Source organism: Benincasa hispida, chromosome 9 (assembly GCF_027475165.1).
Source record: "Benincasa hispida cultivar pf3 chromosome 9, pf3_genome.v1.1, whole genome shotgun sequence".
NCBI lineage: Eukaryota > Viridiplantae > Streptophyta > Magnoliopsida > Cucurbitales > Cucurbitaceae > Benincasa > Benincasa hispida.
In genome coordinates, this window is record NC_143486.1 from 69,488,468 (window position 1) to 69,502,780 (window position 14,313).

At 35.8% G+C, this 14,313-nt stretch overlaps 2 protein-coding genes across 2 annotated transcripts; one reads left to right on the forward strand and one right to left on the reverse strand.

The window, feature by feature from the left end:
- Positions 1-1,746: 1,746 nt before the first annotated feature.
- Positions 1,747-4,963, forward strand: LOC120086156 (adenine nucleotide transporter BT1, chloroplastic/mitochondrial-like). Its single transcript, XM_039042633.2, has 3 exons — positions 1,747-2,754; positions 3,919-4,080; positions 4,169-4,963. The coding sequence occupies exons 1-3, from the start codon at positions 2,221-2,223 to the stop codon at positions 4,640-4,642; spliced, it is 1,170 nt and encodes a 389-aa protein (XP_038898561.1). The 5' UTR covers positions 1,747-2,220; the 3' UTR covers positions 4,643-4,963.
- A 494-nt stretch (positions 4,964-5,457) lies between these two features.
- LOC120086155 (cellulose synthase A catalytic subunit 1 [UDP-forming]) lies at positions 5,458-11,975 on the reverse strand. Its single transcript, XM_039042632.2, has 14 exons — positions 11,681-11,975; positions 10,825-11,020; positions 10,539-10,717; positions 10,272-10,392; positions 9,997-10,183; positions 9,559-9,825; positions 9,109-9,454; positions 8,629-8,766; positions 8,418-8,543; positions 8,028-8,240; positions 7,648-7,906; positions 7,164-7,360; positions 6,664-7,014; positions 5,458-6,387 (listed from the first exon to the last, which is right to left on the reverse strand). Exons 1-14 carry the CDS (start codon positions 11,759-11,761, stop codon positions 5,803-5,805), a joined length of 3,246 nt encoding a protein of 1,081 aa, XP_038898560.1. The 5' UTR covers positions 11,762-11,975; the 3' UTR covers positions 5,458-5,802.
- Positions 11,976-14,313: the final 2,338 nt, after the last annotated feature.

Below are 14,313 nucleotides of genomic sequence, written 5' to 3' on the forward strand. Positions count from 1 at the left end.
TGTGTGTGATTATTTTTATTTTTATTTTTTTTTTATTATTATTATTAACCGAAAAAGAGGATAAAATGGTCCATTGGTCTGCGCACGTTCTGTGGCGGAGTGCCCTTCTCGCTCCCTACAATTCAACGAATGCCTATAAAAGGCGAGGCCTTCAGCAATTTGTAACATAGAATTCATTTCTTCATTTTCCTCTCCTCCTCCATCTTAGCTTTCCGAGCAGTGAGTTTAGAAAGGGTGTATGTTCTGATCGATAACGATGCATTTTCGATCGATTTTCATTTGGTTGTTTTATTCTGGGGACGACGTGGCAATTTTTAGACCTGTTTGCACACTTGGGCAGAGCCGCAAAACGTCTTAAAGAGAGCTCCCCGACTCAGCCTTAATGAGTTTCTGTTTGCAGGTTTTACTCTTCACTTGACCGTCGTACCTTGATGGTTTGCTGTTCGTCATTCTAAGGGTCTTGCCGTTTTCAACAATTTAGTTCTTCAAAAATTAATAAATTGAAGCTTCTTAAATAATAATAATAGTTTTCATGAAAAGAAAAAGAGAGAGACTATGCGACTATATTTTCGTAATTTATAAAAGAAATGTTAAGAAACTCAAAATGTAGATTAAAATTAAATATTGTAATTAAGATTTTTTTAAAGATTTACCAAAAATATATAGACTAGAATTAGACATTTCAAAAAAAGGAACAAAATAGAACAAAAGGGTATTTAAACCTTAATTTATTTACATGAATTAAAGTAAAGAATGTTAGGGACTAATGGTTTTTTGTTTAATAGGGACTAATACTTATTTTAGATTGAGTAGTCCTTCAGTTGTTATTAATTTATTAATTATTTGTTTTTTTAAAAACAAGTAAATACGTGCAACTAGTGACAAAACCAAATCAAGTATAGTTCAATTGATATTTGAATATGTTGGTAACTATGAAGTTTGGGCATCTGAAGAATTTTGAACGAGTCGAAGGTATCCCCATTTTTCATTTTACATTCCCGAGTAGAAATTCGTCCCTTAGTTTATTTTACCAGCACAGTAATAAACTTAAAATTTTAAATTAAAAGGCCTAAAATAAATAGTTTCAAATAAAGTATTTTATTCATTTTTTTAAAACATTATTGCTTGTAGGAATGTTGCTTTAGTTGTTGAAGTATGCACGTGTTAGGCACCATATTTATGCATGCACGACAACGTTTTATTCCAAAAAAGGGTAAATGATAAGAGTTTATTTTATTTGTTTTATTTATTTATTTTTACAGAGAGAGAATTTAAAAAAAGATGAATAATAATGTTTCGCTTATGTCACATACTATGTAGGCCGAGCTTATTACCGACTTTGCTCTCATTTCTTTCTCCCTCTCGCTCGTGTTTCCTTCTTCACTTCATCTCTTGCTTCTTGCTTCTTCCCTCCTCTCTTACTTGCGTTTATGGTCACGTCTGACCGTTCATCATTTATTTCATCGAATGCTCACACTCGTCTTTAGATCACCGACTGACTGTAAATCACACGCTCTGACAAATATTCATACTCATGTTTCTAACTACCTTCTAATTATTTATCGTGATTGCGATAATCTAAGAGAAGAATATGAACATTTGCTCTACTCCAATCGTCAAAGCAATTTAGATGATATGTAGTATTCATTGTTTTCAAAATCATTAGCATAACGTAATTTAAATTAAAAAAAAAATCCAAATGATAAACCCTAAATTTAAAACAAAGCATCGAGCCAAAAAATAATCAATTAAATGGATTAGATTAATAAGAGCTAAAATCAGCATACACTATCAAGAAATTTGAATTGTCAAAGGCAGAGGAGTTGATTTCTCTACCTACATATTACCACCAAAGTCAAAAATCAAAAATCAAAAGATCGGAATCGGAATCTTTCCAAAAAGATGAAAAAGAAAGAGAGGGAAAAAAAAAAAAGAAAAAGGGTTCCCTGGGGATCGGAGGCTGGGCGGGCAAAGAGAGGGAGATTCGTCTCTCTCACTCTTTCTCTCTTCTCGCCGTTCATCCTTCTCCTTCCATAAGCCCATATTTCCTCTCTTTTTTTTCAATTCAAATTTGCAGTTGAATCAACTCCTCTCATGCCCGATTCCCTACTGTTTGATCGTGTTCTTTAGCCCATAATTTTCCCACCACCACTATGGTTTTCTTCATCGATTAGAATCGCTCTTTCCTTCTTCTTCTTCTTTTGTTCTGAGTCCTAACCGATGGGTCGTAAAGGAACTCAAGTTTTAGCCTATAAGAGAGATGGGTTTTTCTCCGTCTTCGATTTGGGCTCCCAATGGAGTATCCAGGAAGGACACTTCCACCCTGGAGGCTTATTCGCCAGTGTCGGTCAGATGGGTGTCGGATTCGGCATCTCACCGAATTCTTCAAATTCGGATGACACCAATTCTCTGTACACCAATTTGTGTATGAAATATGTTCCTTCTGCTGAGGCTGTTAATGTTGAGGAAACGTTTTTGAAGAAGAACAAGAACAAGAAGAAGGGTGGTTTTCAATTGAGAATTAAGGTTGAAAATCCTTCACTGAGGAGGTTGATAAGTGGTGCAATTGCTGGAACAGTGTCAAACACTTGTGTGGCGCCATTGGAGACCATAAGGACTCATTTAATGGTGGGTAATAGTGGCCATTCTGTCACAGAGGTGTTCAATGATATTATGAAGAATGATGGGTGGAAGGGATTGTTTAGGGGGAATTTGGTCAATGTTATTCGGGTTGCACCCAGCAAAGCGATTGAGGTACTTGAAACTCTGATTTCTTGTTGTTTTAATTTATTGCTTTTGAATTTGCTCTGTATTTTGTTGATATTGGATTGCACTTGAAAACTAGGATAGAAATAGAATATCTATGCTTGCTTTTGATGGTTTCCTGTTGGGTAATTGCTTACTAGAATGGTTCTTTGGATTTTGTTAAATTTAATCCTTTTGTACATTCTTGATATCCCTTCATGTTGGCTGAATATTTGTATGATTCACAAGACCTGGTTTATAACTATTAATATGAATTGGAGGAGGAAGTTGTTGAAGGAATTCAAACTTAGGACCTCCTGTCTAATTGTATATGTACTGGGACCCAAAAGCTTATGGCGTCATGATGTGATAAATTTGATAATTTTATATATTCTCTACAATTCCCTTCCTTTGTGTTCTTTAACTAACTGACCTCGACAGTATTGTTTTAGATAAGAAATATTTCATTGAATAAATGAAAATAAAGGGGTAACCTCAATGCATTTATAGGTGATTACAAAAGAGATTTCCAATTGGAAACTAAATAAGAAAGACTGTGCTTAAAAGGGTGCTTAGTTTTGCACCAATACAAACTTGTAGATAGAACCAAATTCATAAAATTATCAAAAACTGTAACCGAGTCTCTAGAAAGACCAGTATTGCGCTAGCCCCACAATCTAGAAGAAAACTCACAAAATGGTCAACCAAAACATCTTCTTAGAACCATGAAAAAGATGACCCTGATAGTAGTTAACTAGTTACGGCTTGGATATTTCCTAGGCTCTGTTTTGAGTTAGACAAATAAGGTTCGTCTTAATTATCATTCTTGTACTTTGATTGAATCCATAAATGATAAAATCTCTAGAAGATCGAACCCATAAATTTCCTTCTCGAACAATTTGTTATGGTTTGAAGTCCGTCGTGTCTTTGAAACTCATCTATGTAGAATTTTTCATTTTCCCTAATATTCTTATGAGTCCTGAGAATATAATCTAATGTAGCCAACTTCTCGTTTCCACCAACTTAACGATTAAACTCCCTGAAAGTGCCAACTTTTCCATAGTAAATCCATTTCCAGATTATAAGAGGAAGGACTCGACCCCATCTTCAGGTGAAAACTGCTTTTTATATTTATTTCAATGCTTACAGATTCCTCTGCTGTTCTTTCTGCAGCTTTTTGCTTTTGATACAGTCAACAAGAACCTATCGCCCAGACCAGGGGAGGAACCAAAAATTCCAATCCCTGCTTCATTAGTTGCTGGAGCCTGTGCTGGAGTTAGTGCAACCCTCTGTACATACCCCCTCGAGTTGCTCAAAACCCGATTAACCATACAGGTAGCTGGAAAATTTTAGTGAACTGAAACAACATTATTTGTTCTTTAAACGTTGTCACGGAATCTCCATCTCTTGCAAACTCTTGCAGAGAGGCGTTTATGATGGTCTGGTAGATGCTTTCATAAAGATACTTCAAGAGAAGGGGCCTGCAGAATTCTATAGAGGCCTTGCTCCTAGTTTGATTGGAGTGATTCCTTATTCTGCCACCAATTACTTTGCTTACGACACATTGCGGAAAGCCTACCGGAAGGTCTTCAAGCAAGAAAAAATTGGCAACATTCAAACCCTTTTAATAGGATCAGCTGCTGGTGCCATTTCGAGCAGTGCAACGTTCCCGCTGGAGGTAGCTCGCAAGCAGATGCAAGTTGGGGTTCTCAGTGGAAGACAAGTCTACAAGAATGTTATTCATGCGCTTATAAGCATAGTTGAAAGGGAAGGGATTCGGGGCTTATATAGAGGGCTTGGCCCCAGCTGCATCAAGCTAGTGCCTAATGCAGGCATTTCATTCATGTGTTATGAAGCTTGCAAGAGGATTCTTGTAGACAAAGATGATGAAAATTAGAAGGTAATTTTAACATCAAACCTTAGCTAAAAATTGGAGAAGAATACCAAAACCCACCTCGGATTTTTATATGCTTGATTAAATAGTAAAGTAATGTTTGGTCGGTTAGTGGTTAGTGTTTGTTCTGCATGACTCTCGAACGTTATAGCTAAGGAGCGGATTTCAGCTGTGGCATGTCGAATTTTGAATCTTCCCAATGCTGAGAAAGAGAACTTGCCTCATGATGTAAGAGAACTTTAGAATGAGTTGCATCGATTTCTTTTCATAAAACAATGTAAAAATATGGTGAAAGTATATATACTAAATTTGTACTGTTCTTTATTCTTATGGTTCTTATAGTGTGAGAAATTGATTTCTTTCTAATCGACATGTCTATGCTTCAACTATAGGTAACTAGTAAGAACAACGAACTGACATGTGCATGCTTATGCATAATTAAATTGTCCAAACTGATTAAAGCATACGTTCTCAACTAAAAGATCAAACGTTTGAATCTGTTTTCATGTGAACTAGAAAATGTTAAATTACAAATTTAGTCCCGTGGTTCAAAAAAAACTAAAATTTAGTCTCTTAAGTTTAAATTTCATCCTTATAACTTGATAAACTTTAACAATAATAGACCATGTAGTTGGATAAAATCCTCCTTGAATTCTATTATCAAACCATTTAGATGAACCAATTCTTACGTAAGAACCAAATTCTTATTTTTTCCAAACGTATGAAACCAAATTTGTTATATATACATATAGGTGAAATGATCAGTTAATAAATTTCACATTTCTGGTGCTGATCGGGAACCACTTGAACATGAACAGTTAATAAATTATAATTTCACTGTCATAACAATTCGGAAACATCAAAAAATTCCTTGTCTGTCTGTTCTTACAAATTCTCCTGATATAAATAATTCCTTTATCTATTTTCATTAAATAAATGAGACTTCACAATACTGCACAATAACATTATAACATACCAATACAACTTCAAGAACACCTACAAATTCTGGTGTAAAGACCTGTGAGAGAATCTGAAAAGGTCATCATTTCTCATTTTCTTCAAATTCGTTCCTTCCTGAGGGCTCTTTTCTTTGCCTTGATTTCTTTCTTGTCATATTCACAGGAAAATCACCATACCGCGGGACAAAACTATGACGTAACTGTCTAGCAATTGATACCACATTGACCGTTGGCAGCCTTTGTCGAGGCCGAGGTGAATGGATCAATTCGCACCCAGAGCAAGGAGAAAATCGAAGCGAGGAGAATGGACCAGACAATGACAATGGTAGGTGTACGGTTTTGCCTTCCCAGTAAACCCTTTAGGAAAGGATATAAATGGACAATAACCCACAATGCAAAGAACAGCTTACCAAAGAGAGGACCCCAAGACTGGTAACCACTGTTAATGGCATATGACACACCGGCCACGATACCAACCATATTCATAATAAGGACAGTGGTGGGAGGGATGAGGAGAGAAGTCCATTTGAACACATAAAGCTCTGCAAAATCCCCGTCATCATCACTAGCCTTTGACGTCACAGTGAAGTTGGTATCAATTCCAGCAAGAACTTTTAGAAGACCCTGGAAGACGGCAAACAGATGAGCTGAAGTTCCACCGATGACCCAAAATTGCTCGTTCCTCCACCAGTCTTCAATGCTAACCCCACTCCATCTGAGTTCAAGAATACCCGTTGCAAAGATGGAGACGAAAAGGAGAATGAACCACATACTGGCAAAGTTGCTTATCTGCAAATTAGGTTATGAAAACGGTACGTTATATAAAAATTGAGAGGAAAGCATAGTGTATTATATACAGATTGAATATAGGATGTCTTCGAATTAGAAAATGCAATTGTTATTTCATCACAAGTTATTGAAAGAGGATGTCGATTATCGTTAATGTTGCATATACTATCAAAATATTTGAGGAGTCCCACATTTAGATCAGATGAAACAAATGATTTATCATGGAAACATAATTGATCAAACTTCAATTTCATAAGGAAGAAACTATCAAATTACCTCAGGAATGATGAACTTTCCAGTCAAAAGACAGAACGCCGGAAGCATACAGTAAGCAATAAGTGGAATTGAGGTGATAGGGTAGACGATAGTATTGATGTATGCTATTCTCTCCAAAAGCTTTAGCCTTCCATTGTAGCCATACCAGATAGGACAATGCCTGCTAAGCAAGATTTCTATGGAACCCAAAGCCCATCGAAGCACCTGGTTTAAACGATCAGAAAGATTGATGGGAGCAGATCCCTTGAATGCCGGGCGAGGAGGCATGCAGTAAATTGATATCCACCCGCGAGCGTGCATCTTAAACCCAGTCAGAATATCTTCCGTCACAGAACCATAGATCCACCCAATCTAGAAGTAAATAAATAAATAAATAAATAAGTGTTAGAACTGAGTAAATCAGTCTCATCTTTGAAGCGCTCTCTCTTAAGAAGGGGTAGAAGAGAGGGAAAAATATAAAAGAAAGGAGGATGAGGGGATGTTGTCTGATAGCAACTAACCTCTTTTCCCCATTCTGTCTTATCTTCATATCCACAACTGATGACATGAATTGCTTCCTTTAGAAGAGTTGCAGGATTGGTTGAAGGTGGAATACCTCCCATTTCCATGAAAGTGGCTGCAATAAAAACGGGAGATTGGCCAAAGCGCTTCTCTAAACTCTTCTGAGACATCAGGAGTGACCTCTCATCATCATATCCTGTAGGATACAGTAAACAAGGTAAACATTCTATTTTAAAATTGCAATCTCTATCACTTTATCTCATGAAAACTATTACGAAGTTCCAGATGTCACAATGTTGCAATATTCACATGGTTAAAAAATAATTTTCCCTCTCTCGTACGTCCAACAGTTATAGAAGTGGCAGCTGGACTCTCCACCAAGTCTCTTAAAAAAAAGTAAGACATACCTTCATTTATTTATTAGAGAACGTTTTTAAAATGAAGAATAAAGAACGAGAACGAGTATTATGAGGGCAAACCAACCTTCAACACCTTCCTCAATATCTTCCATATTAAAGATAGGAATGGTAGACTCAGTCCTCTTTGCAGCCCTCTTTTTGTCGATGTACTTCTTGTTCCTGCCCTTCTTTCTTGAACCACAGCAACTCTTAATGATGATATTTGGTTCCAAATCTGCCTCAGTCAGAACTGGATCATAACCATATAAAGCTTGCCGATTGAAACAGCAACCAGTTCCCACATACACCGGACCCTGGAGGCCATCCAACCCCTTCAAGTTTATCTGAAGAGCATAGCAAGAAGGAACACAATGTCAATTACAAGTAACAAGCCAAACCCCAAAAGCATCAAAATTACGCCAAAATATATGATTGAAATGCTTGATGACAGGTCAAATAACCTACGTCAAAAAAGACTATGTTGCGATTGGCATATCGATCGTGCAAATCAATGCCATCAAAACGTTGTGGGAATTGTACATAACATGTTTTCTTCCCATAAGCAGGGTCCATCATGAAACACATGGCTTCCTTGAGAGCTTTGCTGTTGTTGAAGTAGTGATCACAATCGACATTCAAAAGATATGCTCCATTAGTAAGCACGGCAGAAACTCGGATCTGCAGATAAGATGAAACCAAGTCATTAAATAATTACAGAAAACCACAAAAGTGCAGTCTCATCTCTTCACTATTACTGTTGTATTTCTTTTTCTGACATTTATAAGTCAAATTCTTCCTCTTCTTTCAATTTCTTGTGTCTTTTATGCACGATTGTATCAAAGAAAAATGACAAACCAATGCATTCATGGCTCCAGCTTTCTTGTGGTGCTGGAAACCTGGTCGCTTCTCACGAGAAACATAAACAAGTCGTGGTAGTTCATTGCCATCAGTATCAAGACCTCCACTGTGGCCTAAGAAAACCTGCACTTGAACATACACAACATCAATATTGCCCCAAAAAATGATAAAACAAAATGCGAAACAAACTATTTAAAAGCTAAGAAACCTGTATCATTCCAGGATGATCCCTGGGATTGTTTCCTGGCCATGGCGTTCCATCCTGCATGGTCCAACCTTCCTCAGGCATCTTTTGTGCTTTGGCAACAAGCGCATTGATCCGGACCTTGAATTCTTCATACTCTCTCTGTGAAACAACACCTTAACTTTCAATGTCAAGAGAATAAAAAATATGTATCCATCTACTTAGCCTTTTAAAATTAGATGAATCAATGTTATTCCAAAGCTAAATGAATTTGGGGGTTCCATAGGGCATGCTTTGCAGTTTCTAGACCACATTCTCATTATTGAAGCAGACATAAAATTCTAAGAATTTCCAGCTCCAAAACACTCTAAATGTTGAGAAACTATTGCTTCATACTATTTCATATTACTCCGTATGAGTAACTCACACCATGAAAGAAAGTGCATATCAAACAATGGACACAACTATGTGAATATCAAATCATCATTTGCATAGCTTTCTTACCTTCATTGCTCGCCGCTCTTTGACAAAAGAAGGTTTAATCTTGTCCTTCAAGTAGTCTATTTTTTGAGCAAAATAAAATTCAGGGGCCCTTGGCTCAATGTGGTGCTTCTTGCAAAAGGGTACCCACTTCCTTGCAAATTCTGCAGTTTCAGAGAGCGCTTCAAAAGTGAGCATTGCTGAACCATCATCTGATACATAGCAGGAGACTTTGTCCACTGGGTAGTCCACAGCAAGTATGGAAAGCACAGTGTTTGCGGTGACAAGTGGAGGCTCTTTGAGCGGATCCACTGTACTAACAAAGACATCAACAGGAGCTAACTGTGATGGTTCTCCTTCACGATCATATCTGCATGGTGAAGACAACAATTGACTTAATAGTAGAACTAATTGCCACTGGTCTTCCAAACCAAACCCTTTAGATTAGACAAAATGCAGAAAAACTAGACTGACCTTAGCGCAAGTCTTTCAAGGAAGGTCTCACGATTGACAGGAGACCATTTTGGAAACTGATCCAGAAGCCAGGAAAGGGCAAACCAAACTTCACAAATAACTGATGTTAACCACAAGGGGTATGCATCCTTCACAGGGTGTGTCAAACGGTACTGTAAGAAGAAGCCCAGAATAATAAGACGAAGTATGATCACAACACGATATGGGGTCAAGTGAGAGGATGGAATAGGAACGACACGACTCAAAGGTTGTCTAGCATCATCAGCCCTGTGAAATAAATAAATTAAGTCAATGAAATTAGCACTGATGTTTAAGTACATAAAGAATAGATTAATGGTATATAGAATGATTTTTGAAGAAAAATAACATGTTTCATTTGTTGTCAGCTTTCATAACTTAACTGTATATATAACTGCTAGATTTGGATGAAGTACTTACATTTGAAGTTCTTCTCCATTTGACCCAGTGCCCTCCATGTCCCCCTTCCCTTCAGTGTACCTACTTGTCATCTGCATCATGTTTTTCTCTTGTTTCAGTTTCCAACCTTCCACTCTTTCCTTCCAGTCAACATTCCCAAGGCCATAAGAATTCAAATCCTTTGATGGGTCCACAATTCTCACAGGAACTGTGATATGAAAAAATGAAATTAGTTCCAACCTAAAACAACAGAAAAGCTTTCTCAAAGATCATGAAAAATTCAAGCTTCTTTATACCTGGCTGCCGTGGGTCAACATATGGATGGGACTGCATATGCTTTTCTGGAGGACCCAAAGGACCAGATGTGGTTCGCACTGATTGATTGTCGGGGGTAGCACAAGGAATTTCTCCTGACACCTAAAGAACCCAAATGTTAAACAATTGGAGGTGATAGAAATATGTAAAATCCGAAGCATATTCATAAGATGTTAAGCAAGCAAAATATAACCATGAATGTACAACTCAACATATGGAAATGCATAAGGAAATTGATAAATTCATACTGATTGGCCATTTGTAAGGAGTGGTATAGGTTGAGACTCATGTCTCGCAGAAGTAGATAGTTCAGCATCTTCCCCATGCCACTGTCGTTTAGTCTTGCTACTTCCTTGCATGTAATTAAACTCATTCTCAATGTCATCCACATCATCCTCATCATCATCACCATCAACACGAGGACTCCCTGCAACGAAATAGCATATCATTGAGTTTTTTTAAAAAAAAAAAAAAAAACTCAGATCAAGACAGCAGTCAGCATGCATCAGAAAGGACATAAAAATTCAATCAAACCTTTGTGCCTCTTGTATCTAGTCTTGCACTGAGGGCAAGACTGGTTTCCATCTTTCCTCTCATACTCATAACAGGGACGACAAACGGGAAAGGCACATTCATTGCAAGCAACAAAGACATCACCAGAGGCCGTAAGACCAACCGTGTCACCACATATTTGACATGTTTGGCTGTTTATATTCTTCAGAGGTTTAGGCTGCATCATTCAAAGAAAAATGGAACATGGGTAAGTTACAATATCAGCGGCCATAACATGGAAAGAAGGTTAAGTAAAAATTTCAAAATAATGTACAGATCTCAACTAAGAGATACAAACGCAGATCTTCAGCATTTTCACAAAAAGCACTAGCAAAGCAAGTCGAACTCTACAACAGTACTGAAACATGAACTGAAGAATGACAGACTGATACACCAAACAACAAAAAAATGAAGGGGGAAAGTGCCAAATAAGAACCAAACTGCAAAAAGCATAAATCAAAGCCCCAAATGTCAAAATCCAACTAATGAACGAAACAGAGAAACCAATAGTCCATCATCGGCTAAGACATTGGAGTTGAAGCTCAATCATCTCATCAATAAGTATCAAATCAACACTCGGATTCATATATTACAAACTACAAAAAAAAACATAATGGATCTAGTTCTATATAATCTACTTAAGTAGCAATCAGTTCCAAATTCCCCAAGATCGCAAACGAGAAAAGGAGAAAAAAAAAACCCCACATCTGAACTTCCACTTCACAGATCAACACACCACACAAGTGACTAAGATCATAAAATCAACAATGAAAAACCAAATTCAGTGTTAGAAGATCAGATTAAAATGTTGATGAATTGAATGTGGATGAAGACTAACCCCACTATCGGAATCGTGGCGAATCCGAACAAGCTCATTCCTCTTGTAAGATCCAGCCACCAATCCCGCATTTGCTTCCATCTTGTCGGAATTTCTTCAGATTCCGGACCAGAAGCAGATCGGAACCCAAATAAGAAGAACAGATTGATTTTCTTTCTCCTTAAATCTTCTCCCACTCAGTACGCCATCTCCATCGCACTTTACTCTAAACCAGCTGCTCTCTCTCTCTCTCTCTCTGTCTCTTAAATATTTTATATTTCGCTTTTTTGTCTTTTTTTAATTTTTTTTTCCGTCTCTTTGTCTCTTTACTTACTACCGGATCGAATGGTTTCCATTGTCCTCTAAACGGCTCGACTCGGCTCGGTAAGCCACGGGATTTTCGGATACTTTGGCAGTTGACGACGTGCCAAGATCTAATTGGATGGAGAGCGGTAAATTTTAGGGCGTTAGTTGACTTTGAAAGAATAGCCATTGAAATTGTTACACGTGGAGGGTTTAGTTGAAGTGTTATTGTCGAGGTGGAAGGATAAAAGATAATTTAATTAGAAGAAAAAAAAAGGAAAATATATTGGTTTTGCTGTTAACAGGCTGTACTGAGAAACACCGGAAATTGTCGGTAGCTTCAAACCTAATGGTTGTGGTTGTCGGTGGACTCGATTATTGCAAGCTGTGAACTGCTAAATCATCTTTCAGTTGGCTTCTCTCAATATTTACGGCCCCATACGTGTATTTTTTTTTTCTTTAATTCAACTTTAGATTGTAATTGATATCTTATCTTCTCTTATATTATTTTTATTGATTGATTTTACTGACGAGATTTTTTTTTCAGTCTAGTTTCAATTTTTTTTTAAAAAAAATAAACATTTAAATCTTATTTTGATATTTCAACTTTGAATCTTATTCTATTTTGATCTGTAAACTTTTAAAATCGTTCATTTTAGTTCTTAAACTTTTAAAAAGTATTTATGTTAATCCTTACAATTAAAATTTTGTTAAAACTTAAACAAAAATGTAAGACGACTTGTATGTTTAGGCTCTAGATGTGTTGATTAAGATAAAGGTGAAGTAAAATTCCAACACCCAATACGCCAAAACAGTGAACAATCGAAATCTTGAACGAAAAATGACTTTCAAGTTATTCTATAGAAAATCGCTTTGTAAATTTTTTAATGTGGTTATCTTATTTGATAACTTAGTCATCCAAAAATACCATTTTGTTAACAAATTAACAAAATTATAATAACAGAGACCAAAATAAATATTTCTTAAAAGTTTAGAAATTAAAATAAATATTTTTAAAAATTCAAGAATCAAAATAAACAAAATTCAAAATTTAAAGACCAAAATAATATTCTTCAATAACAGCATAGTGAATTGATAGTAATTCAGTTAAGAAATTTTGTAAGCAAAGATATGAAAGATTGCACTTTCTGTCAATCTTTCAAAAAAACTTAGAGCGGTAATTAGAAACTTTGTACTCTTAGACTATAAAAAGCGATCAAGTTATAACTTTCAAAAAATAATATAATAGGAGCGAAAATGATTAAATTGGGACCCTTTTAACCACTATTTAATACATGCTATGTACGTGATATTTTCATTGTATCCATTGTCTCTTTATTAGACACGATAGTCGTAAAAATCTTATGAAATCAACTCAACTTTTTTTTTGTTGTCAAGGCAGTTGTATTTTATAGCACTACTAGAGTGTATAGCAATATTTTTAAAGCATTGTAAATATACCAAAATCCATTAGTGATAGACTCTATCGCTAATAGACTCATATCAATGATATGAATCATTGATAGATCCCTATTAGTAATATAGTCTATCACTAATAGAATTTGAAAACAAAATCTAAATTTTGCTGCAAATCCTTTTATATTGTATTATATCTACAAATACTTTGAATTTGATTACTATATTTGCAAATGTCTTTTTTATTATATGTAATTATAGAACACATCAAATTATTGTGTTATTTTTCACCCAATGATATTGTCAACTTTTGGATGTTAGTTGATTATTAAATTCAACAAAAAATCGCTCATATAATTATCATTTATCATTAGTTCAAGTGACTTAAAATTTGTACTCTTAACCTTAAGATCAGATTATCAAATCTCTCACTCGATGTATTATCAAAAAATTATATATACATACCATTTATCACTCGGTCCTTGCAACCTATGGGCCAGTCTTCATATAATACAATATTATGTTTTTGCAAGCAATTAAGTTGTGTTGATTCATTCAACTAATCTCGATCGATTCAATTGCATAAATTATAAACTTGAATTATTGCCATTTGGTTCGTTTTGGACCTTTTCTTTTTTTGAACTTGATTAGTTCAATTTATTTCAGTCAGTTTAGTGATCAATTTTGTCACACAATCAATTCAGTCTCTCAGATTTTTAACCTTAATAGTGCATATACTTCATCCCTTTTTATAATTTCATCTCCTTTCAATCCTTTTGTTCAAACACACAAGATTTTTGTTTACAAGGGATATTTTTAGGAGGACCGACAATTGAGACAATGATAGAAGAAAGAGAAACTGAAAATGACAACCTAACAAAGAAGCCACCTAAAGAGAAAAAAAAAAAAAAAGAAACACATGGCGCCGCCATATC

Bases quoted from the DNA above. Each gene is read 5' to 3' on its own strand.
- LOC120086156 (XM_039042633.2), top strand. From the start codon at position 2,221: ATGGGTCGTAAAGGAACTCAAGTTTTAGCCTATAAGAGAGATGGGTTT. The intron at 2,755-3,918 runs GTACTTGAAACT...TTCTTTCTGCAG, and splicing joins CACCCAGCAAAGCGATTGAG to CTTTTTGCTTTTGATACAGT. The intron at 4,081-4,168 runs GTAGCTGGAAAA...AAACTCTTGCAG, and splicing joins AAACCCGATTAACCATACAG to AGAGGCGTTTATGATGGTCT.
- LOC120086155 (XM_039042632.2), bottom strand. From the start codon at position 11,761: ATGGAAGCAAATGCGGGATTGGTGGCTGGATCTTACAAGAGGAATGAG. The intron at 9,826-9,996 runs GTAAGTACTTCA...TTTATTTCACAG, and splicing joins AATGGAGAAGAACTTCAAAT to GGCTGATGATGCTAGACAAC. The intron at 7,907-8,027 runs GTAGGTTATTTG...TATGCTCTTCAG, and splicing joins GCAACATAGTCTTTTTTGAC to ATAAACTTGAAGGGGTTGGA.